This window comes from Hyla sarda, chromosome 3 (assembly GCF_029499605.1).
Source record: "Hyla sarda isolate aHylSar1 chromosome 3, aHylSar1.hap1, whole genome shotgun sequence".
NCBI lineage: Eukaryota > Metazoa > Chordata > Amphibia > Anura > Hylidae > Hyla > Hyla sarda.
Genome location: NC_079191.1, coordinates 335,324,559 through 335,350,046, shown reverse-complemented (window position 1 = coordinate 335,350,046; position 25,488 = coordinate 335,324,559). Strand labels below are relative to the sequence as shown.

The window sequence follows — 25,488 nt, the reverse complement described above, 5'->3', positions numbered from 1 at the left end:
GGCGCCCTGTACTCTTCCCAGATGAAAGCAGGTTCACACTGAGAACATGTGACAGACATAACAGAGTCTGGATAGACGCCGTGGAGAACATTCTGCTGCCTGCAACTTACTCCTGCATGACTGATTTAGCGGTGGGTCAGTAACGGTGTGGGGTGGCATTTCTTTGGGGGGCTGTACAGCCATCCATGTGCTTGCCAGGAGGTGACTGCCATTAGGTACCAAGATGAGATCCTAAGACCCCTTGTGAGACCATATGCTGGTACAGGAGGCTCTGGGTTCCTCCTAATGCAAGACAATGCTAGACCTCATGTGCTGGAGTGTGTCAGTAGTTCCTGCAAGAGGAAGGCATTGATGCTATGGACTGACTCGCCCGTTACCCAGACCTGAATCCGACTGAGCACATCTGGGACATCATGTCTCGCTCCATCCACCGACGCCACGTTGCACCACAGATTGTCAGGAGCATGTCCAAGTGTTGTAGGGAGGTCATACGGGCACGTGGAGGCCACACACACTACTGAGCCTCATTTTGACTTGTTTTAAGGACATTACATCAAAGTTGGATCAGCCTGTAGTGTGGTTTTCCACTTAGATTTTGAGTGTGACTCCATATCCAGTTAGTACTCTTTCTGCAAAAAAAGAATTAAATATTCTAACAACCTTTTGGAAAACCCAATTAACATCATGTTTCCATAGGGTACCTACAGCTGGCCTAATTACTTTAATAGCCCAAATGTAGTGTACCACTGAAGACATACATTTTTATTTGACTCAAATGCATGGTCTACTGCGCCTTTAAAGGGGTTTTCCGGTGCTTAGACATCTTATCCCCTATCCAAAGGATAGGGGATAAGATGCCTGATCGCGGGAGTCCCGCCGCTGGGGACCCCCGTGATCTTGCACGCGGCACCCCGTTTGTAATCAGTCCCCGGAGCGTGCTCGCTCCGGGTCTGATTACTGTCGATCACGGGGCCGGCGGCGTGTGACGTCACGCCTCCGCATGTCATGCCCCCTCCCGTAGGCTTGCATTGAGGGGCGGAGCGTGACGTCACACGGGGACAGAGGCGTGACGTCACACGCCGTTGGCCCTGTGGTCGCCCGTAATCAGACCCGAAGCGAACACGTTCCGGGGACTGATTACAAACGGGGTGCCGCCTGCAAGATCACGGAGGTCCCCAGCGGCGGGACTCCTGCGATCAGGCATCTTATCCCCTAACCTTTGGATAGGGGATAAGATGTCTAAGCACCGGAGTACCCCTTTAAGGTTTGGAAGCCTAGCAGAGCAATCCCTGTGTGTATGTGTCCTGTCTCTCCATAGAAGCACTGATATTATTTGTATTTTCGTAATAAAGAAGCATGAAGACGTGACTATCATGAGTGCCCTTGTTAATTTTCTTTGTTGAAGTATTCAAATGCACAGTCTACTGCGCTTTTAAGGTTTTGAAAATGGACCGAACATCAATTACTAGACTATGATCTATTGAAATGACTGGACCTGTTGAAGTTCTTTTGCTGCTATCCTGACACATACCTGATGCAGCCCTGAAGTGTCACGTGTATGGGGCCTGCGGCAGGCTTGTCTTAGCTAGCAAGCTTTAGTGAACTGTGTAATGCACACATGTTGACTGCATGTTAATGGATGTGTATAGTCAATAAGAGATTGGATAAGGATGCAATTGACTCTGGTCTATAGAGCCCCATAACTAGGAGAAGCAGTATCTGGTGCAAGGCTTCTGTCCTGCTCCAACAAGAGAACTGCATCTGCTGCTTCCTGGGAAGACAGACGAAGCCAGAGAGACATTAGATCTTATTTCACTATAAACAGAGTCCAGAGAAATGGATTGTGACCATAACAATTCCATCCTGCTAGCCGGTAATATTTGTAATAAAACTAAGAGACAATATATATCCCCAGCAGACCTAGTTATGACTGTGCTGAGATAGATTACAGGAGGAATATACAATGGAAGTGCTGGTGTCTGCAGGTTACTTCTATATAAGGAGATCTGGTCGCAGAAAACCGACCAAACGCTTTTTTACATCATAAGATAAATTATGAAAATGCGTAACGTAATCCTCACATTATCATGCGGCCTGGCATAGTAAACCAGAAGTGCCCCCAGATACTGACAGCACTTTGCTCTGCTTTACTAACGCTGTCAATGATACAGGTTAGTTAGAAAACATTAGAAAAATATTAAAGAAGTTGTCTGGTGATGTAGAAAAATGTAGATATGGCTTAAACTTAAACAAAAACTTTTTACATAATGTAGATAATACAATTATATGTATATTTGTAATACACAAAAAATGCTGTCTCTGCAGCTATTGCCTGTGTGTCTCTATGAGGAGTCCAAATACAGGAAGTGAGGGCAGGACAAGCAGGGCTCTGTGCAGACTCCTGGCTTGTCAATCATCCTCATGTGTGAGCCGGGGACATGTCACAGAGCCCCGCTTGTCCTCAGTGTACATAGAGCCCCGCTTGTCCTCAGTGTACATAGAGCCCCGCTTGTCCTCAGTGTACATAGAGCCCCGCTTGTCCTCAGTGTACATAGAGCCCCGCTTGTCCTCAGTGTACATAGAGCCCCGCTTGTCCTCAGTGTACATTTAGCCCCGCTTGTCCTCAGTGTACAGAGCCCCGCTTGTCCTCAGTATACAGAGCCCCGCTTGTCCTCAGTATACAGAGCCCCGCTTGTCCTCAGTATACAGAGCCCCGCTTGTCCTCAGTATACAGAGCCCCGCTTGTCCTCAGTATACAGAGCCCCGCTTGTCCTCAGTATACAGAGCCCTGCTTGTCCTCAGTATACAGAGCCCTGCTTGTCCTCAGTATACAGAGCCCTGCTTGTCCTCAGTGTACAGAGCCCTGCTTGTCCTCAGTGTACAGAGCCCTGCTTGTCCTGCCCTCACTTCCTGTTTTTGGACTCCTATAAAAACACACAGACAATGAAAAAAAATAATAAAAGTATTTAGAGATATGTTGTAGTACATAAGTACTACAACATATCAAAAAATAAAGTTGGTGACAGTGCCCATTTAAAGTACGCCTGATAAATAAAAAAGGTCTGCCCTAAATAAAAAGAGTAGTCAGCAATTCCTCAGTAGCCTTTCCATAACATAAATTGATGTGGCGCAGCATTACTACATTGGCAATTGGGCACTGTGGCCACTTGTGACTCTATCCTAAAAGAAAGCCACCAGTAGACATATATCAGAGCCCCTTTTGTGTCTGTTAAAACCATGAATATTCACATATCTTACTCATGTCTAAAGTTTCTAGCTTCTGTGCTGTATCCTCATGACAACCCTTCCTGTTTTGGCAGTTTAGGTTGTTTTAGCCTCATAGCAACCTACTTAAACATAGCTGCCATTCTTCTTGTAAAGGTATGTGTGTTATACAACTGTTTTAGATTCATAGCTTGTTACATGTCCCTATTTCATATCTGTGAATGGGGATAAAGAGAATTTGTTGCCATGATATTCTACAGTACGCAAGGGACAGGTGTCATAAGAAGTAGCGTGTGATTTGGCTAATAAAGGGCAATATAGACTCATAGCTATTGACTAATGGCTGTGGTGTATCTGCATGTATAGATGGCGGCCATCAGTCAAGATCTATTATATGCAAACATCTGGAGGGAGAGCTTCAGTGCCCCTTGTTCCTTGTGGGGGGGGGGGGGGGGGGAAATGCTGATGCGGCGCCTTTGGAAGTTACAGACAACGTGTTTCAAGAAAATAACCTCACTTACTCAGGTTCAGACCTGACCTTATCCTGGCAAAACGCTTTGTCTGTAACTTCCTAATATAAGATACGTCTTGGCTCATTATTGAATTCCATCAACACCAAATATATCTGAAGGCGCCGCATCAGTTTTTTTTTTTTTCCACGAGGAACAAGGGGCACTGAAGCTCTCCCTCCAGATGTTTGCATACCGACACCGCCATCTTTGATGACGGGGTATACAGCTGGGCAGCCACTGGATTACCTTGGAGCAAATTGTCAGCTCCTGCTTGCGTTTAACAGTGTTGTGCCTGCCACGCAACACCACCAGGTGAGTTGACATTGATCATCCTCGCCTCTCCACCCGACCATTGGTAATGGCACTTAGTTGGCGCCTATATTTGTTCTTAGTTTTCCCTCTGAACAAGCAAGATCTATTATATGGCACCCAAGGAAATACCCAGTATGATATTGTATCCCTGCCTGAGTAATAGTCTGCCCTAGAAGCATAGGTTCTTAGGGAGATGACAGATCTTGTAGGCACCATATGGAGCGTCCACAGATCCATAATACACACATGGAGGGAGACCCATTGCCATCCAGTTAAATGAAGACTAGAACTGGTGCTATTGACCCCACAAATGACAAAAGTCTTGCGACAAGATTTCCCAATAACAAAAAGCTGATGTGTGTATCTAGCAGGGGAGAACTACCCGCTGAGACCAAGAGGACAAATGTATTCCTAATGAAAAGAGTGCCAATATGAATTTGTTGCCAGTACTCCACTCATTCTCTATGGGGGTCAGGACATTTAGCATCCAAGGATGGACCCTACTGATCCACTACAAAATTTTCTATACTGTGGATAGGGAATGACTTTTCATAATAAGAATACTTCCTCAGGGTAAGGGGTCACACGTGACGCATTTTGCTGCGTATTGGCAGCTGCGTATTTTCCTACAGATTGAAGTCAATGGGTAGCAAAATCAGCTGCAGAAAATATGCAGCAAAATGTGACCCTACCCTTAAAGGGGTACTCCCCTAAAAAACATTTATTTATTTATTTTTTAAATCAACTGGTGCCAAAAAGTTAAACAGATTTGTAAATTAGAGGGAAAAAAAATAAATTATAATGTGCAGCTCACAATTTATTAGCCGAGGTATAATGATTATACACCTACACCCAGGTGTGAAATATATACAGTGATCCCTCAACTTACAATGGCCACAGCATACAAAAGTTTCAACATACAATGGTCTTTTCTGGACCATTGTAACTTGAAACCAGACTCAACATACAATGCTACTGACAGTCCAGATCTGTGAAACGTGTCACAACTGGATCAACTGACCAATCAGAATTGGCATTTTACTGGTAAATCACCTGTATTACTGAAGTACAAGCACTGAATGTCTGGTAGCGCCCCCTACAGTACAGGGAGGAACTACATGTTCTGTACTACTCCTTACCTGTGCCAGGGTTAGCTGCTCCTTTGGACACCAAGTAAGGGTGGCTCCATTTGGGACACTGTGTGTACTGTATAGGACCCTGAAGAAGCTCCTGTTCTCTACATAAACCATTATTTCCCAACCAGTGTGCCTCCAGCTGTTGAAAAACTACAACTCCCAGCATGCCCGGACAGCCAACGCATGATGGTAGTTGTAGTTTTGCAACAGCTGGAGGCACCTTGGGTGAGAAACACTGACATAGACAGTGATTTACAGCTCCCAGCAGCTATTTCTTACTTTTATATGTAAGAACTTGTTTTATCTATATTAGTTATCTACTTATTTATCTTTAATCCTCACCTTTTCCTATTTTTGGATGACATTTTGGGGCTTCAGAACCAATTACCAGGTTCTGAAGGATTATAATTTTTAAATAGAAGTAGTTTACAAATCTGTCTAACTTTCTGGCATCAGTTGATAAAAAAACAAAAAAAAAAAATGTTTTCCAACGGAGTACCCCTTTAAGCTTGCCATACATACAAAACATTTGTCAGCTGAATACTTGTTTTGCCCACAGTTGCCTCTCTTGGTCCCCCCTACACAAGAACGCTCATAATGACCAAGTATTCATGTGTTCTGTAGGGGGAGAGGAGTGTAAGCTGCTGTCAGACTTGCATACCAAGAACAAAAGGATCGAGCAGTTGAAACCCAACATGCCCAATCCTTCCCTCCTCTGACATAATCTGGTGAAAGGTACACCTCTAATGTGTATGGCCACTTTTACTCTCCCGCCTGATAGCACAACGGGCATGGACAGACACACCTGCACACCGGGCAGTGCTAAGGTAGCCGCTGGCTGTCTGCACCTGCTGAGAGTTGTAGCTTTGCAACAGCTGGAGACACGCTGTTTGAAAAACACTGTGCTAAGGCCAAAGTATGTGCACAAGTCCCATTCTGATAATAGGATTAAAAGGCAAAACAGTTGCTGCCTGAATACGAATAGGTTCAAACCGCATTAATACAGTCTGCCAGAGGTACACGTTGGCATCCCGTCACAAAAAGGGTACCATTGTATACTGTGGCCCATTCACTTTAATGTGAACACAGTCAACTATCGAGTATACAACAAACCAACAAAGAGTACAGTTCACAGTCAGCACTGCTCGATCGGATCGGCCCAGTCTGCACTGCAGCCAACTCACCCATCACTCCACGCACGGTGCTCAGCCAGAGATCAGATGCATATCCAATGAAAAAAAGATATGGAGGCACTCGGGTCACCAGCGATGTATTATTTCTAAATCAGGACTGGACCCGATACATCGCTGGTGACCGGAGTGCCTCCATATCTTTTTTCATTGGATCAACTAAGGGGGGATATGATAAATGTATATAAGTATATTAATGGCCCATACAAAAAATATGGAGAAAAACTGTTCCAGGTTAAACCCCCCCAAAGGACGAGGGGGCACTCCCTCCCTCTGGAGAAGAAAAAGTTTAGTCTCAAGGGGCGACACGCCTTCTTTACCATGAGAACTGTGAACTTATGGAACAGTCTACCTCAGGAACTGGTCATAGCAGGAAAAATTTACAGGTTTAAAACAGGATTAGATACATTCCTGAAACAAAGTAACATTAATGCTTATGAAGAAATATAAAATCCCATCCCTTCCCCAATATCGTGCCACACCCCTACCCTTCAATTCCCTGGTTGAACTTGATGGACATATGTCTTTTTTCAACCGTACTGACTATGTAACTATTGAGTATGTCTGGGCCACTTCCCACATGTCTGTTTACTTTATAGGGCTCTAAAGTGCAGCAGACCATGCTTTTGAGTCCAGTTAGATATCTGTTTATACTATTGGAAGGCCAATATATACCTATAACAGACTGTGTGAACCTAGCCTAAATTTGCATGGACACCTTAACCCCTTAAGGACCAGGCCATTTTACACCTTAAGGACCAGAGCGTTTTTTGCAATTCTGACCACTGTCACTTTAAACATTAATAACTCTGGAATGCTTTTAGTTATCATTCTGATTCCGAGATTGTTTTTTCGTGACATATTCTACTTTAACTTAGTGGTAAAATTTTGTGGTAACTTGCATCCTTTCTTGGTGAAAAATCCCAAAATTTGATGAAAAAAAAGAAAATTTAGCATTTTTCTAACTTTGAAGCTCTCTGCTTGTAAGGAAAATGGATATTCAAAATAAAACATTTTTGGGTTCACATATACAATATGTCTACTTTATGTTTGCATCATAAAATTAATGAGTTTTTACTTTTGGAAGACACCAGAGGGCTTCAAAGTTCAGCAGCAATTTGGAAATTTTTCACAAAATTTTCAAACTCGCTATTTTTCATGGACCAGTTCAGGTTTGAAGTGGATTTGAAGGGTCTTCATATTAGAAATACCCCATAAATGACCCCATTATAAAAACTACACCCCCCAAAGTATTCAAAATGACATTCAATAAGTGTATTAACCCTTTAGGTGTTTCACAGGAATAGCAGAAAAGCGAAGGAGAAAATTCACAATCTTCATTTTTTACACTCGCATGTTCTTGTAGACCCAATTTTTGAATTTTTGCAAGGGGTAAAAAGGAGAAAATTTTTACTTGTATTTGAAACCCAATTTCTCTCTTGGAAGCACATACCTCATATGTCTATGTTAATTGTTCGGCGGGCGCAGTAGAGGGCTCAGAAGGGAAGGAGCGTCAAATGGTTTTTGGGGGGCATGTCACCTTTAGGAAGCCCCTATGGTGCCAGGACAGCAAAATAAAAACACATGGCATACCATTTTGGAAACTAGACCCCTCAGGGAACGTAACAAGGGGTAAAGTGAACCTTAATACCCTACAGGTGATTCACGACTTTTGCATATGTAAAAAAATTTTTTTTACCTAAAATGCTTGGTTTCCCAAAAATGTTACATTTTTAAAAAGGATAATAGCAGAAAATACCCCCCAAAATTTGAAGCCCAATTTCTCCCGATTCAGAAAACACCCCATATGGGGGTGAGAAGTGCTCTGCTGGCGCACTACAGGTCTCAGAAGAGAAGGAGTCACATTTGGCTTTTTGAAAGCAAATTTTGCTCTGGGGGCATGCTGCATTTAGGAAGCCCCTATGGTGCCAGGACAGCAAAAAAAAAACCACATGGCATACCATTTTGGAAACTAGACCCCTCGGGGAACGTAACAAGGGGTTAAGTGAACCTTTATACCCCACAGGTGTTTCACAACTTTTGCATATGTAAAAAAAAAAAAAAAATTTTGGATTTTTAAAAAGGGTAATAGCAGAAAATACCCCCCATAATTTGTAACACAATTTCTCCCGAGTACGGCGATACCCCATATGTGACCCTAAACTGTTGCCTTGAAATACGACAGGGCTCCAAAGTGAGAGCGCCATGCGCATTTGAAGCCTAAATTAGGGACTTGCATAGGGGTGGACATAGGGGTATTCTACGCCAGTGATTCCCAAATAGGGTGCCTCCAGCTGTTGTAAAAGTCCCAGCATGCCTGGACAGTCAGTGGCTGTCTGGTAATACTGGGAGTAGTTGTTTTGCAACAGCTGGAGGCTCCGTTTTGGAAACAGTGGCGTACCAGACGTTTTTCATTTTTATTGGGGAGGGGAGGGTTGCTGTGTAGGGGTATGTGTATATGTAGTGTTTTTTACTTTTTATTTTATTTTGTGGTAGTGTAGTGTAGTGTTTTTAGGGTACAGTCACACGGGCGGGGGGGTTCACAGTAGTTTCTCGCTGGCAGTTTGAGCTGCAGCAGAAAATTTGCCTCAGCTCAAACTTGCAGCCGGATACTTACTGTAATCCTCCGCCCATGTGAGTGTACCCTGTACATTCACATTGGGGGGGGGGGGGAACATCCAGCTGTTGCAAAACTACAACTCCCAGCATGTACGGTCTATCAGTGCATGCTGGGAGTTGTAGTTTTGCAACAGCTGGAGACACACAGGTTGTGAAACACCGAGTTTGGCAACAAACTCAGTGTTTTGCAACCAGTGTGCCTTCAGCTGTTGCAAAAGCTACAACCCCCAGCATGTACGGACAGCGGAAGGGCATGCTGGGTGTTGTAGTTATGCAACAGCGGGAGGCATACTACTTTGGCTGGGGATGCTGGGGATTGTAGTTATGCAACAGCTGGAAACACACTGGTTTGCTACTTAACTCAGTGTGCCTTCAGCTGTTGCAAAACTACAACTCTCAGCAGTCACCGACAGCCAATGGGCATGCTGGGAGTTGTAGTTATGCAACCAGCAGATGCACCACTACAACTCCCAGCATGCACTTAAGCTGTTTGTGCAAGCTGGGAGTTGTAGTTACACAACAGCTGAAGGTACACTTTTCCATAGAAAGAATGTGCCTCCAGCTGTTGCAAAACCATAAGTCCCAGCATGCCCATAAGTGCATGCTGGGAGTTGTGGTGGTCTGCCTCCTCCTGTTGCATAACTACAGCTCCCAGCATGCCCTTTTTTGCATGCTGGGAGCTGTTGCTAAGCAACAGCAGGAGGCTGTCACTCACCTCCTGCTGCTGCTTGATCGCCGCACAGGTCAGTCCCGCCGCCGCCGTCGCTCCTGGGGCCCCGATCCCAACATTAACGTCGGGGATCGGGGTCCCCAGCACCAGGGGTGCACGTCCCGCACCCGCTCACGTCCTGAGGAAGAGGGGCGGAGCGGGTGCGGGAGTGACACCCGCAGCAGGCGCCCTGATTGGTCGGCCGGTAATCCGGTCGACGAATCAGGGCGATCGTGAGGTGGCACCAGTGCCACCTCACCCCTGCAGACTCTGGCTGTTCGGGGCCGTCTCTGCCAGTAATTCCGGGTCACTGGAGACCCGATTGACCCGGAATCGCCGCAGATCGCTGGACTGAATTGTCCAGCGATCTGCGGCCATCGCCGACATGGGGGGGGGCATAATGACCCCCCTGGGCGATATGCCGCGATGCCTGCTGAACGATTTCAGCAGGCATCGGGCACCGGCTCCCCTCCGGCTAGCGGCGGGGGGCCGGGAAAGGACAGGACGTACTCCTACGTCCTCGGTCCTTAAGGACTCGGAAACGGGGGCGTAGGAGTACGTCCATTGTCCTTAAGGGGTTAAAGGGGTACTCCGGTGGAAAACTTTTTTAAAATCAACTGGTGCCAGAAAGTTAAACAGATTTGTAAATGATTTCTATTAGAAAATCTTAATCCTTCCAGTACTTATTAGCTGCTGAATATTACAGAGAAAATGTATTTCTTTCTTTTTGGAACACAGAGCTCTCTACTGACATCACGAGCACAGTGCTCTCTGCTGACACCATTTTAAGAACTGTCCAGAGTAGGAAAAAATCCCCAAAACATATGCTAAAATGGACAGATGTGTCAGCAGAGAGCACTGTGTTCGTGATTCAGGAGAGAGCTCTGTGTTCCAAAAAGAAAAGAATTTTCACTGTAGTATTCAGCAGCGAATAAGTACTGGAAGGATTAAGATTTTTTAATAGAAGTAATTTACAAATCTGTTTAACTTTCTGGCACCAGTTGATTTAAAAAAAATAAAAAAAAGTCCCTCCAAATTTAGGCAAGGTTCACACAGTCTGTTGTAGGTATATATAAGCCTCCCAACAAAAAAAGTGGCGTTAGTGTAAACAGATATCTAACTGGACTCAAAAGCATGGAGTACCCCTTTAAAGGGTACCTCAGAGGGGAAAAAAAAAATTTTCAAATCAACTGGAGCCAAAAAAGGTGAAAAAAGATTTGTAAATTACTTCTATTTCAAAATCTTAATTCTTCCAGTACTTATCAGCTGCTGTATACTAAAGAGGAAGTTGTGTAGTTCTTGCTAGAACAAATCCCCATAGCAAACCTTTCCAGCTCTGGACAGTTCCTGACATGGCCAGAGGTGTCAGCAGAAAGCACTGTGGCCAAACTGGAAAGAACTACACAACTTCCTCTGCAGCATACAGCAGCTGATAAGTACTGGAAGGATTAAGATTTTTTAATAGAAGTAATTTACTACTCTGCATAACTTTCTGGCACCAGTTGATCTGAAAACTTGTTTTTCCTCCGAAGTACCCCTTTAAAAAGCAGAAGTTACAAATGTGTTCCTAAGATGTTCCTAAAAAAGATATCTAAAGCATAAATATCATTTAAAGGGGTACTCCGGTGGAAAACTTTTTTTTTTTTTTTTTTATCAACTGGTGCCAGAAAGTTAAACAGATTTGTAAATTACTTCTATTAAAAAAAATCGTAATCCTTTCAGTACTTATTAGCTGCTGAATATTACAGAGGAAATTATTTTCTTTTTTGAACACCGAGCTCTTTGCTGACATCACGAGCACAGTGCTCTCTGCTGACATCTCTGTCCATTTTAAGAACTGTCCAGAGTAGGAGAAAAACCCCATAGCAAACATAGGCTGCTCTGGACAGTTCCTAAAATGGACAGCAGAGGTCAGCAGAGCGCACTGTGCTCATGATTCAGCAGAGAGCTCTGTGTTCCAAAAAGAAAATAATTTCCTCTGCAGTATTCAGCAGCTAATAAGTACTGGAAGGATTAAGATTTTTAATAGAAGTAATTTACAAATCTGTTTAACTTTCTGGCATTAGTTGATAAAAAAAAAAAAAAAAAAAAAAAAAGTTTTCCACCAGAGTACCCCTTTAAGTTAACTTTTAACACATTGCATAGACAGTACGGAAACCCCCTCCGATTGTTCGCAATAGCTGGGTGACGTACACAGCAGTATGCTTCACTCTCCGGCTCCTCGCTCAATACAGAAGACCATAACGGAGCCGGTCTACTGTAAAAAGTCAGACTCCTCGCCAAACTGGGGAGTGAAGTGCGCTGATGTGCGCTTTACTCCACCACAACTTACAACTGGAGGGTGTCTTAGCTGTTCAAAATGCCAAAACTTTATTCAAATGGCAGTAACGCTTTAAAGGACAAGTATCATGAAAAAAAATAAAAATAAATTATCCCCTATCCGAAGTTTTAAATTGCGGGGGGTCCGAGCGCTGGGGTTCCCGTGATTTCCTGTTTAGAGCCCTGGCTCTCCCTCACAGTGGCGCATCACGACCCCCTCCTGAAGCAGGGGCTGCCATGCCCCCTCCATATATCCTTTCAGCAATCTTCGACTCTCACATAGAGCTATATAGAGGAGGCGGGCCGGCTCCTGCTTTGGGCGGGGGTCGTGACGTGCCCCTGTGAAGGAGACCCGGGGCTCTAAAGAGGATATCGCAGGGGGCCCCAGCTCTCAGATAGGGGGTCAATTTTTTTTTATTTTTTTTTTTATGATACTTGTCGTTTAAAGGGGTTGTCACATGGATGTGCAACAAATCCTCAATGCAGTGTTTTCCAAACAGGGTGACTCCAGCTGTTGCAAAACTACAACTCTCAGCATGCCCGGACAGCCAAAGGCTGTCCGGGCATGCGGAGAGTTGTAGTTTTGCAACAGCTGGAGGCACACTGTTTGGATACACTGCCTCATTGTCTCCACCTGAAATAGGTGACAGTTGCACAATATCCAACTTTTAAAGGGTACTGCCAAAATTTAATGTCCTGCGCAATCTTCAAATCCAGCATGAAGAGACGCATTTCACTCGCTGGGTGTTGTACGGTTGCCTTAGCAACTGTACTAGCCAGCATGAAATGCGTCATTCCATGTCGGAGCTAAAGGTCATGCAGGACATTACATTTATGGTCACGGGTAGAGATGAGCGAACTTACAGTAAATTCGATTTGTCACGAACTTCTCGGCTCGGCAGTTGATGACTTTTCCTGCATAAATTAGTTCAGCTTTCAGGTGTTCCGGTGGGCTGGGAAAGATGGATACAGTCCTAGGAGACTCTTTCCTAGGACTGTATCCACCTTTTCCAACCCACCGGATCACCTGAAGGCTGAAGTAATTTACGCAGGATAAGTCATCAACTGCCGAGCCGAGAAGTTCGTGACGAATCGAATTTACTGCAAGTTCGCTCATCTCTAGTCACGGGTTACAAGTTGTGTGTGACTGCGGTCTGCTTACAGCTTCTCTGTGGTTTTGCAAATGTAACAGCAAGTGGCGCAAACATTTTAGATGCAATTTACAGTCTCGCTAAATCACAGGGTTGTCGTGGCTTTATGTGTGAACAAGGTGGCGGGAAGTCAAGCACATCTAAGATGAAACCTTGTCAGCAAATTTCATGTGAATTCTACACCAGAATCTGCGTTAAAGCAGCAGCATGTGAACCTACCCTAACAGGGTGCACAACATGGAACAGCATGGTCCACTGTACCAGAGGCAAAAATGTTCTGCAGAAATACTGTAAACTACACTTATCTGAATCCAAGAGCATGACTAGGTGAGGACTATTCAGAGGAATGATTTCACTCACTGACAGCAAGCAGAAATGGTGAGAAACCACAACAGAAGTGAAGTATATTAGAGAGTGGCATACCTCTATTAGAATAAACTTTATTTACAGAAGACAGAGGTGAGGGTCTGACAGGTTAGGGAGGGCAACAAGTGTGCCGAGAGTATGGAGTGCCCGGGACATGGTGTGCCAAGGATATGTTGTGCCCCCAGAGTATAGAGTGCCCACGACACGGCGTGCCCAGGGTATGGAGTGCCCACGACACGGCGTGCCCAGGGTATGGAGTGCCCAGGGTATGGAGTGCCCACTACACGGCGTGCCCAGGGTATGGAGTGCCCACTACACGGCGTGCCCAGGGTATGGAGTGCCCACTACACGGCGTGCCCAGGGTATGGAGTGCCCACTACACGGCGTGCCCAGGGTATGGAGTGCCCACTACACGGCGTGCCCAGGGTATGGAGTGCCCACTACACGGCGTGCCCAGGGTATGGAGTGCCCACTACACGGCGTGCCCAGGGTATGGAGTGCCCACTACACGGCGTGCCCAGGGTATGGAGTGCCCACTACACGGCGTGCCCAGGGTATGGAGTGCCCACTACACGGAGTGCCCAGGGTATGGAGTGCCCACTACACGGCGTGCCCAGGGTATGGAGTGCCCACTACACGGCATGCCCAGGGTATGGAGTGCCCACTACACGGCATGCCCAGAACATGGTATGCCCAGAGTAAAGAGTGCCTACAGAGTATGGAGTGCCCAGGACATGGTGTGCCAAGGATATGGTGTGGCACAGAGTATGGAGAGCACGGGACATGGTGTGCCCACAGGGTATGGAGTGCCCAGAGGGTATGGAGTGCCCACTACATGGCATGGCCAGGGTATGGAGTGCCCACTACACGGCGTGCCCAGGTTATGGAGTGCCCACTACACGGCATGGCCAGGGTATGGAGTGCCCACTACACGGCGTGCCCAGGGTATGGAGTGCCCACTACACGGCGTGCCCAGGGTATGGAGTGCCCACTACACGGCGTGCCCAGGGTATGGAGTGCCCACTACACGGCGTGCCCAGGGTATGGAGTGCCCACTACACGGCGTGCCCAGGGTATGGAGTGCCCACTACACGGCGTGCCCAGGGTATGGAGTGCCCACTACACGGAGTGCCCAGGGTATGGAGTGCCCACTACACGGCGTGCCCAGGGTATGGAGTGCCCACTACACGGCGTGCCCAGGGTATGGAGTGCCCACTACACGGCGTGCCCAGGGTATGGAGTGCCCACTACACGGCGTGCCCAGGGTATGGAGTGCCCACTACACGGCGTGCCCAGGGTATGGAGTGCCCACTACACGGCGTGCCCAGGGTATGGAGTGCCCACTACACGGCGTGCCCAGGGTATGGAGTGCCCACTACACGGCATGGCCAGGATATGGAGTGCCCACTACACGGCGTGCCCAGGTTATGGAGTGCCCACTACACGGCATGGCCAGGGTATGGAGTGCCCACTACACGGCGTGCCCAGGGTATGGAGTGCCCACTGGTGTGGCACAGAGTATGGAGAGCACAGGGCATGGTGTGCCCACAGGGTATGGAGAGTAGTGACCAGAGTACGAAGCGTGTTCAGAATATGTCAAGTCCACAGAGTATAGAGTGCCCCCACAGCATCAGCCATAGGGCAGTATCATCCCCACCACAGGTCCCAGCTCCGCACTCACCACACTCCTCAAGGTCCCAGGCGGAGTCAGACTCTGGGTCCCTGTGACTGCAGCCCCCGGGCCCGCCATGCCTGCCCAGATCCGGGCTGAGTAGTGACCGGTGTAGGGGACCCTCTCCGCCTCCCCCGCTGGCAGTCACCTCGGTCACCAGCAGTAGCACAGCGTACAGTGCACCCAGGCCAGGTGCCACCATCGTCCCTAGAACTGTGCCCGTGTGTTGTGTACACACCGCCCGCAGGTCAGACCCACTGCTCGCCGGGCGCTTGGGACTTGTAGTCTTCCAGGGCGCCGCGTACGTTCAGCGGGTTGCCGCCAGAACTACATCTCCCGTGAGCCTCAGCGCTTCATTCACTGAGCAGGAAGTAGTGGACGAAGTGTTTGCTGTCAGAGCAGGACAGGCTGAGGCTCCCGGGGCAGGTAGAGAGCGGAGTTGGGTGTGTCGTGGCCCCAATAGTGCTGATTAATGCTCGTTCACACCTCGTAGCGTCATGTCAGGACCCCACCAATATACAGGTACCGCGAGTATATACTGCTACCTGTGTGCAGCCACCAGGCTCATTGTAGTCATGGGATGTATACAGATTACTGCATGCATTGGAGGTTTGCATCTGTCATAGTGACTAATGTTCCCCAGCGTGTGGCTCTTTGTCAGGGCATGATGGGAGTTGTCGTTTTGCAATAGCTGGAGAGCCACACATTGGGGTCCACTGGACTACATGCAAGGGGTCGTCTCATCACAGCTTCCTGCACCTGAGACCAACACTAGACCACTGATTCTGCAGGGAGACGTTGCCTTGGCTGATATTGATGATCACTGCCTTAGGAACACCTGCTCATTAAGTGGTTGGTCTGCCTATTCAGTAACAGGTTGGTCCACCTACTCAGTAACAGGTTGGTCCAACTGCTCAGTAACGGGTAGGTCCGCCTGCTTAGTAATGGGTTGGTGCGCCTACTCAATAACGGGTAGGTCCGCTTGATCAGTAACGGGTAGGTCTGCCTGCTTAGTAACGGGTTGGTCCGCCTACTCAGTAACGGGTTGGTCTGCCTGCTTAGTAATGGGTAGGTCCATCTGCTTAGTAACGGGTTGGTCCGCCTACTCAGTAACGGGTTAGTCCGCCTACTCAGTAACGGGTTGGTCCGCCTACTCAGTAACTGGTTGGTCCACCTGCTCAGTGACGGGTTGGTCCACCTGCTCAGTGACGGGTTGGTCCACCTGCTCAGTGACGGGTTGGTCCACCTGCTCAGTGACGGGTTGGTCCACCTGCTCAGTGACGGGTTGGTCCACCTGCTCAGTGACGGGTTGGTCCGCCTGCTCAGTGACGGGTTGGTCCGCCTACTCAGTAACGGGTTGGTCCGCCTACTCAGTAACGGGTTGGTCCGCCTGCTCAGTGACGGGTTGGTCCGCCTGCTCAGTGACGGGTTGGTCCGCCTGCTCAGTGACGGGTTGGTCCGCCTGCTCAGTGACGGGTTGGTCCACCTTTTTGGGCAATCAGTTTTCAGATGTTGGAACAGATTCCATAAGGTGGTGGACATCCTCTATACTGATCTTCACCCATCCCTGCTGTAGCAGCTCCATGGTGCACATTTTTTAGAGGAGTGGGAACAGATCACACAGCCCGCTTCAGTATTTCCCAAAAATGGTGGTTGGGTTAGGCTAGGTTCACACTACGGAATTTCCACCAGCAATTCTGCTTTGAAATTGCAGGCAGAAATTCCGCTTACTAAAATGTAGTGAATGGAAATTGGAAATGTCCGCCTGAAGGATGGCGTTGGTCATTCTTCAGGCGGAAATACTTGCGGAACACATTACAGTCTATTGGAGACTGTAGTGTCCGCACGGTCCTAGCCACACTCGGAATCTTCGGGCGGAAACTTTCTGCCCGGAGATTCTGTAGTCTGAACCTAGCCTTACATGAACAATGGTCATATCAGAAAAATGTTCCCAAGACCATGACACGTTAACCACCAGCATGTTGAATCCTAATGTTGAACCTACAGGATATGGCTTCATGTTATAATGCCAGATACAGACATGACCATCCTTATGGTTCAGCCAGACATTTAAATGGGTTCTCCGGTGCTCACTCATCTTATCCCCTATCCAAAGGATAGGCGATAAGATGCCTGATCGCGGGAGTCCCGCCGCTGGGGGCCCCCGTGATCATGCACGCGGCACCCCGTTTGTAATCAGCCCCCGGAGTGTGTACGCTCCGGGTCTGATTACGGGCGACTACAGGGCCGGCGGCGTGTGACGTCACGCTCCGCCCCTTTATGCAAGCCTACGGGAGGCTGATTACAAACGGGATGCTGCGTGCATGATCACGGGTGTCCCCAGCTGCGGGACTCCCGCAATCAGGCATCTTATTCCCTATCCTTTGGATAGGGAATAAGATGAATAAGCATCGGAGAACCCCTTTAAATTATCACCCCAGATAACCTTCTGCCATTAGTCCAAGTTCTTTCGACGTCTTACTTAGGTCGATAAAATGCATGGTCTGTAATGATGCGGACAACCTCACCTATCTTCTGCTATTGGTCGAGGGTGGAGATTTATCTTACTTGCCACTGGGTGGTATCGCTTTATTGGTCATGGAGCCAGCTGTTTCTAATGCAGTGAAGCAGTATATGGGATACATGGCACCACTCTTCCAGTTTGGTGGATGCTCTCTACTCTGTCCAAACGTTTATGCCCTTATGGGCACATAGGCAAATATTTTACCTGCTCCTGTGCCTAAAGTGTTTTGGATGTGTTCCAAGTGACCACTCTAGGTTGATGTCCTGAGCCAAATGAGATAAATACGTGCATGGAGAAAACACGCTGACTCTCTCATTGGGTCAAAACAATTCTCTGATTTATTGTATTGTGTACACACAAGATATATCCTTCAGTAGGGCGGAGCACATTGTATAAGCATTCTTATTGGTTAGCAGACTACTGTACGTAAGCATTGCATCTTATTTTCTTTGTGCCAAAAGGGGATGGTCACAAAGGGTGTGATAGAGGATGTAACCGCCATTTTAGAAGAATGATCTTCATTTTATATCTATTATCCATGACAAAAGTTCTAGCTAAAAACTGAACTTGTTAATCCAGGAATACAAGAAGCTGAGGTGAATGAATGAATGAAAACCAAAACTGAGCTTGTTAAGATAGGACATCTGAGCTGTGATTGGCTGCTGTGGGAAAGCCAAACAGTTTTTGTATTTATTTCCCTCTGTGTTCTACTGCACCTTTTATGCACAACTCCTCAAACCGATCTGGGGAGCACTGTAAGGCCCCGTTCACACTGCAGCAATACTTCATGAATTCACAGCAGCCTCCCATTCAATGGGAGTTCTGCTGCTCAGTTTAACAAGTTGGAACTCCCGACAAGGAATTTAATTTTGGCGGAAGATTGTGCTGTTCGTCTATGGAATGGCGTTTAATTTAACCATGCAGATCCACTGTGGAAATTCAGCGAGGGAATTCCTAACTATTTGTGGATTTTGGTACAATATGAACTACGAATGCATCATGTCCTCCCTGGTTTGTGAGGTTTTTTTTTGTTTTGTTTTTTAAGAAGAACTTGTTTCTTTTATGAAGTGACCAGTCCGCATAATACAGTTGTTCTATGTCCCCTAAAGTTAAAGGGGGCTGGGAGAGGACAATTTTAAGCATACTTATTTTCCTTAAAAAAGGTACAGTTTTTAAAAGTAGTAAAATAAAACAAAACCTATATAAATTGGGTATTATCATAATCGTATTGACCCACAAAATAAAAATACTGTGTAAACTTTACCTTTAAAGGGGTACTCTGGCGCTTAGGCATCTTATCCCCTATCCAAAGGATAGGGAATAAGATGCCTGATCACGGGGGTCCCGCCGCTAGCATGCTCGCTCCGGGTCTGATTACTGGCGATCACGGGGACGGAGCATAGTGACGTCATGGCTCCGCCCCGTGTGACATCACGCTCCGCCCCCTCAATGCAAGCCTATGGAGGGCCTGGAGCGTGATGTCACATGGGGGCGGAGCCATGACGTCACTATGCTCCGTCCCCGTGATCGCCAGTAATCAGTAGAGATCGACCGATATCGTTTTTTTTAGGGCAGATACCGATAATCGGTGGAGGTTAGGGCCGATAACTTATACCGATATTCCGGTATAAGTTATCGGCTATTTATCCCCCCGCGACACCACTGCAGATCGGGCGCTTTAAATCAATGCACTGCAGTGGCTTTTGCAGTGCCATAGGCCGCCGCCGCCACCCGCCTCTCTCCCCCTGCCTGTCCAGGGGTCCTGAGTCCTATCAACGCCAGGGCCCCCTGAAGCACCGCGACCGCCCCCCCCCCCCCGCACTGCGACCGCCCCCGCACCGCCCCGGCCCCATTGCCTTTCCCATCCCCGGTTTTATAATTACCTGTTCCCGGGGTCCACTCTACATCTGGCTCCGGTGGCGTCCTCCTGAGCTGTCACTGTGCGCACTGACGGTGACGTCACGTCGCGCACGTCACGTCACTCGTCATTGCGCACAGTGTAACGCAGGACGCAGCAGGAGCAAGAAGTAGCGTGGGCCCCGGGAACAGGTAATTATAAAACCGGGGATGGGGGAGGCAATGGGGCCTAGGCGGTGCGGTGGGGGGTGCGACGCGGTGCGGCGGGTCGGGGGGGGGGGGGGCGGTCGTGGTGCGGTGGGTCGGGGGGGGGCGGTCACGGGGCAGTGGAGGCATTTTGGGGGCAAGGCATTATCGGCTTATCGGCAAGGTAATTGCCGACACCGATAATGCCCAAAATCGTGATTATCGGACGATATCGGCCATACCGATAATCGGTTGATCCCTAGTAATCAGACCCGGAGCGAGCACGCTCTGGGGGCTGATTCTAACGGGGTGCGGCATGGAAGATCACGGGGGTCCCCAGCGGCGGGACCCCCGCGATCAGGCATCTTATCCCCTATCCTTTGGATCCACTGGAGTACCCCTTGAAGTGTATTGGAAAAAAAACAAACCCCCCCACTCCCAAAAAAATTAAATGGGTAATTGCTGGTTATTTTTCATTTTCCCCACACGAATAATATTGCTTGGTATAGCACTGTACATTTTATGTTAAAATTAAAGATATCATTACAAAGTACAATTTGTCACGCCAAAAACAAGCCGCGTATAAGGTGGGGAGGAAAAAACGAAAACACAAAAAAAGGAAATTGTGTTCTCAAGGCCAAAATGGGCTGTGTCCCTAAGGGGCTAAAACTACTATTTGTGCCATATAATGAAGCTTTCTTAGGGCTCTGATTATTGTCATTTATTGTATTACAGAATGAAAGGCCATGTGGACGACACACAAGTAAATATGAAGCCGCTGTACAGGTGCATTGAATGCAATGAGGAATCCACAGAACTTTATAGAGATTACAAACACGGGGTGCTGAAGATCACTATCTGTGTAAGTAGTGCATGGCCATAGAAAATGACTTTTCAAGTTCACGGTATAAACAAGGTATATTGCGTTCCCTAAAAATCTTCCATACGTGTAGTCCTAATGACCCTAGGAGGTGTTTCTGGCTTCATTCACCTGGAGAATAGAAGTAACCGTATAGACCAAGATCAACCTAGGTTATGGGAAAAAGTTTCTGCACTTTTTTTTTTCCAACTGTATTTCAAGATAAATTACATCATAAACAAACAAATGACATCACTTTTCTACATAGTCACCTTTCTTTGTGATGCAAGTCACGTAACACTCTCGGACCGTCATATTATTCTGGGTTTATACCTCTTATCTCCTATCCAAAGGATAGGGAATAAGATGTATGATCGCTGAGGACCCCCGCGATTTCTGTGCAGCCCCCTGGCATTCTGTGCCGGTGTAGTGAAGAAAACTGTTCCCTGTAGAGAAATGTGTCCAAGCAGCTGATTATAAATGTTGAGTCAGCAAAGCCACTGTGATTGGCTGAGATGCACACACCCGCCCCATACTATTGGTTGTGTGGGGGTGTGTGCAGCCTCGCTCAGCTCAGGATTTGGCACCAGCTCCCTGGACACATTTCACTACACCCTGATCTCCAGGCTCTCACAGCGGAATATAGCAAACTGTATTTTCTATATGAGAGTGGAGAGATCGGGGCAGAGAAGCGGGGAACAGGGATGTTGACAACTGTGTCCCCCCTGCTGCAGCTCGCTCTCGCTGCTGCTTTAAAACTGTGAACCCGATCCCCACGGCTCTCTTCAGCCTTGGGGATGTAGAAACGGGTGTCCCCGCTGCTAGGTCTTTCCATCCCCGATCCCCATGTAGAAATGTGTGTCTTGCGGTGCAGAGGCAGGGGACACCGTCACGGGGAAGCAGTGAGGCACGGGTACACTGGTTTGAAGAAGCAGTAATCAGAGGCAGGGAAGAGCGGTGATGAATAGCGGTCTCCCCTGCCTCTGCACTAGGACACACATTCCTACATCCTCACCGCTGGGATCGGGATGGAGAGAGCCAGCAGCAGAGACACACATTTCTACATCCCCCAGGCTGATGAAAGCCGTGGGGATCGGGTTCACAGTTTTACAGCAGCGGCAAGAGTGAGACGCAGCAGCAGGGACACAGTTTTCAACATCCTTGTTCTCCACTTCTGTCCCGATCTCTCTGCTCTCATAGAAAGGATACAGTTTGCTTTATCCCGCTTTGAGAGCGCAGAGATCGGGGTGTAGTGAAATGTGTCCAGGGAGCTGGTGCCAAATACTGAGCTGAGCGAGGATGCACACCCCCCAATAACCAATAGTATGGGGCGGGAGTGCGTGTCTCAGCCAATCACAGTGGCTTTGCTGACTCAGCATTTATCATCAGCTGCTTGGACACATTTTACTACACGGAACAGTTTTCTTCACTGCACTGGGCGCTGCTTCCGAGACGGGGATGTGATGTCACGGTCACGCCCCTAGTGACCTCACGCCACGCCCCCTCCAGTCATTAGGGGGGGCGTGACCGTGACGTCACGTCCCCGTCTCAGAAGCAGCACCCGCACAGAATGTCGGGGGCTGCACCGAGATCGCGGGGGTCCCCAGGGGCAGGTCCCCTGCGATCATACATCTTATCCCCCCTATCCTTTGGATAAGATGTATAAACCCAGAATACCCCTTTAATACTTCTCTCGCCTTCACTGTTTTCAACTAAAATATAAAAGTGAACTTTTTGAATGTCCCTCCATAAATACTGTCTGCTGAATCCTTTATTGCATAGCAGAGAAAATATTTACAGGGCGGGTCACATGTAGGTGGAGAAAAATAGCCAAAATTCTAGCCAAAACTGACTTGTGTTGTGAATTTCAAATTCTCAGCATTAAAGTGTACCTGTCGTCAACAAAAACTTTTTATATAATGTAGATCAGGGGTACTCAACTACTTTTAGTGAAGGTCCACCTACCGGTGTCTGTCAGGTGAAGGTCCACCTACCGGTGTCTGTCAGGTGAAGGTCCGAGCTGAACACTAGGGGTAAATGTTGTCTTCTAAACTTTAGTAAACCAGTTCCAGTGTAAATGACACGTTGTCTTTTTTAACTTTTCACAAACATTGTCTAACTATTTACATACAGAAGTATTGTTTATTAGTGGGAAAACTGGTATTTCTTCTGCTTCACCAGCCCTTTGGAATTAGGAACAAAGGGGGTGACAGCCATTCGGACAAACTGTGGTCCGAGTGCGGTATTTGTTCTTTACCAGATTCATAGTGGAGAATGCAGATTCACTCGTCTATATGTAGAACCAAACATAGTAAGAACATGGATTGCTATTTTTTGCAGCAGGGGATATTTAGCCGGAATAACCAACTTTGGCCAGAATGTTACAGGGTCACAATCATTGAACTGAGCCTTCAAAGCTACATCTTCTTGCAGATCAATTATTTCCCTCTGTATAGTAGCAGAACTTGCCCAGGTAAAAGCCTGATGGGCCGCAGCAGCAAATCGGTCAACATTTTTACCAGATATGGATTTTAATGATCAGCAAGATTTCTTGTCCAATTGTGAAATCTCTGAACCTATTTTTAACATTTTCAATGAGGTTCCGCATCAATTCCCCATGGTTGCAAAAAACACTTCGTTTGGTGTTTTGCTCCTTGAATGTGTTCCTTAACCTATATAACGATATAACGTGGTGACCCCATGTCATATCGGGTCGGTCCCGGCATGTATCTGATGCCGGGACCCGGGGCTAATAGCGCGCAGCAGCGATCGCGGTGCCACGCGCTTTTAACCCTTTAGATGCGGCGTTCAAAGTTGAACGCCACGTCTAAAACTAAAGTGAAAGCTGCCCGGCTGCTCAGCAGGGCTGATCGTGACCACCGCAGTGAAAATGCGGTGTCCCGATCAGCTGGGACACGAGCAGAGGTCCTCTTACCTGCCTCCGGCGTGTCCCCTCGGCGATTGAGATGCAGGCTTGAGCAATCGACCACTGATAACGCTGATCATTGCAAAGCTATGGCTTTGCAGTGAACAGTGCTGGTAATCAGTGTGTGCAGTGTTATAGGTCCCTATGGGAGCTATAACACTGCAAAAAAAAAAGTTAATGGGATTTAACCCTTTCCTTAATAAAAGTTCAAATCACCCCCCTTTTCCCATAAAAAAAAAAACACCATTTAAATAAAAATAAATATAAACATATGTGGTATCGCCGCGTGCGTAAATATCCGAACTATAAAAATATATCATTAATTAAACCGCACAGTCAATGGCGTACGCGCAAAAATATTCCAAAGTCCAAAATAACGTATTTTTGGTCGCTTTTTATATCATGAAAAAATGAATAAAAAGCAATCAAAAAGTCCGATCAATACAAAAATGGTACCGCTAAAAACGTCAGATCACGGCGCCAAAAATGAGCCCTCGTACCGCCCCATATGCGGAAAAATAAAACAAAATCAAACTTATATAAGTAGGGTATCACTTTAATCGTATGGACCTACAGAATATAGAGAAGTTGTAATTTTTACCGAAAAATGTACTGCGTAGAAACGGAAGCCCCCAAAATTTACCAAAATTGCGTTTTTTCTTAAATTTTGTCGCACAATGATTTTTTTTTTTCCATTTCGCTGTAGATTTTGGGGTAAAATGACTAATGTCATTACAAAGTAGAATTGGTGGCGCAAAAAAATAAGCCATCATATAGATTTTTAGGTGCAAAATTGAAAGGGTTAGGATTTTTAAAAGGTAAGGAGGAAAAAACGAAAGTGCAAATATGAAAAAACCCTCCGTCCCCAAGGGGTTAAATCACCTGGTGCCAGAAAGTTAAACTGATTTGTATATTACTTCTATTTAAAAATCTTAATCCTTCCAGTACTTATCAGCTTCTGTATTTTGCACAGGAAGTTCTTTTCTTTTTGAATTTCCTTTCTGTCTGACCACAGTGCTCTCTGCTGACACCTCTGTCCATTTTAGGAACTGTCTAGAGTAGAACCAAATCCCCATAGCAAACCTATCCTGCTCTGGACAGTTCCTAAAATGGATAGAGGTGTCAGCAGAGAGCACTGTGGTCAGACAGAAAAGAAATTCAAAAAGTAAAGAACTTCCTGTGCAACATATAGCAGCTGATAACTACTGGAAGGATTAAGATTTTTAAATAGAAGTAATTTACAAATCTGTTTAATTTTTTTTTTTTTTTTAAATAATGTTTTCCAGTGGCGTACCCCTTTAATGTGCTAGCCATGGCTTATTACTTTGCTCTGCACAACAGAAAATAATAGTTGTGAGTAGCTATGTCTGGACAATGTGGCAATAATGGACCTACAGCTCTGCGAGCTGCAACTAGGGTTGACGAGTGCAAATTGGCCTTCTACAGATCTATACAAGGTGGACAGCTAAGCAGCAATAACCGCTGCTAAGTTTTCAGCTTATTGCCTAAGCTGCTCTGCCTCTGTTGCTTCCTCTGACAGCGCTCTGCTTTCCTGATGTCCTACTGCTTCCTCTGACAGCGCTCTGCTATTCTGATGTTCTGTTGCTTCCTCTGACAGCGCTCTGCTTTCCTGATGTCCTGCTGCTTCCTCTGACAGCGCTCTGCTATTCTGATGTTCTGCTGCTTCCTCTGACAGCGCTCTGCTATTCTGATGTTCTGCTGCTTCTTCTGACAGCGCTCTGCTATTCTGATGTTCTGCTGCTTCCTCTGACAGCGCTCTGCTATTCTGATGGTCTTCTGCTTCCTCTGACAGCGCTCTGCTATTCTGATGTTCTGCTGCTTCCACCTGACAGCGCTCTGCTATTCTGATGTTCTGCTGCTTCCACCTTACAGTGCTCTGCTATTTTGATGTTCTGCTGCTTCCT

General features: G+C 47.0%; 2 protein-coding genes across 3 annotated transcripts in view; one reads left to right on the top strand and one right to left on the bottom strand.

Annotated features, from left to right (window-relative positions):
* TTC13 (tetratricopeptide repeat domain 13) overlaps positions 1–15,510 on the bottom strand; it is an 87,059-nt gene extending 71,549 nt beyond the window's left edge. Inside the window, exon 1 of the mRNA XM_056567365.1 lies at positions 15,221–15,510. Coding sequence (XP_056423340.1) covers positions 15,221–15,413 — 193 coding nt within the window. The 5' untranslated portion in view covers positions 15,414–15,510. The remainder of the gene's footprint in view (positions 1–15,220) is intronic.
* Positions 3,276–25,488, top strand: part of ARV1 (ARV1 homolog, fatty acid homeostasis modulator) — a 38,762-nt gene continuing 16,549 nt past the window's right edge. The window contains exons 1-2 of one of the 2 annotated variants that reach the window (XM_056567367.1): positions 3,276–3,381; positions 20,514–20,640. In XM_056567367.1, coding sequence (XP_056423342.1) covers positions 20,515–20,640 — 126 coding nt within the window. In that variant the 5' untranslated portion in view covers positions 3,276–3,381; position 20,514. Of the gene's footprint in view, positions 3,382–15,581; positions 15,734–20,513; positions 20,641–25,488 lie in introns of those variants that run through there. The other variant, XM_056567366.1, reaches the window with a different exon arrangement.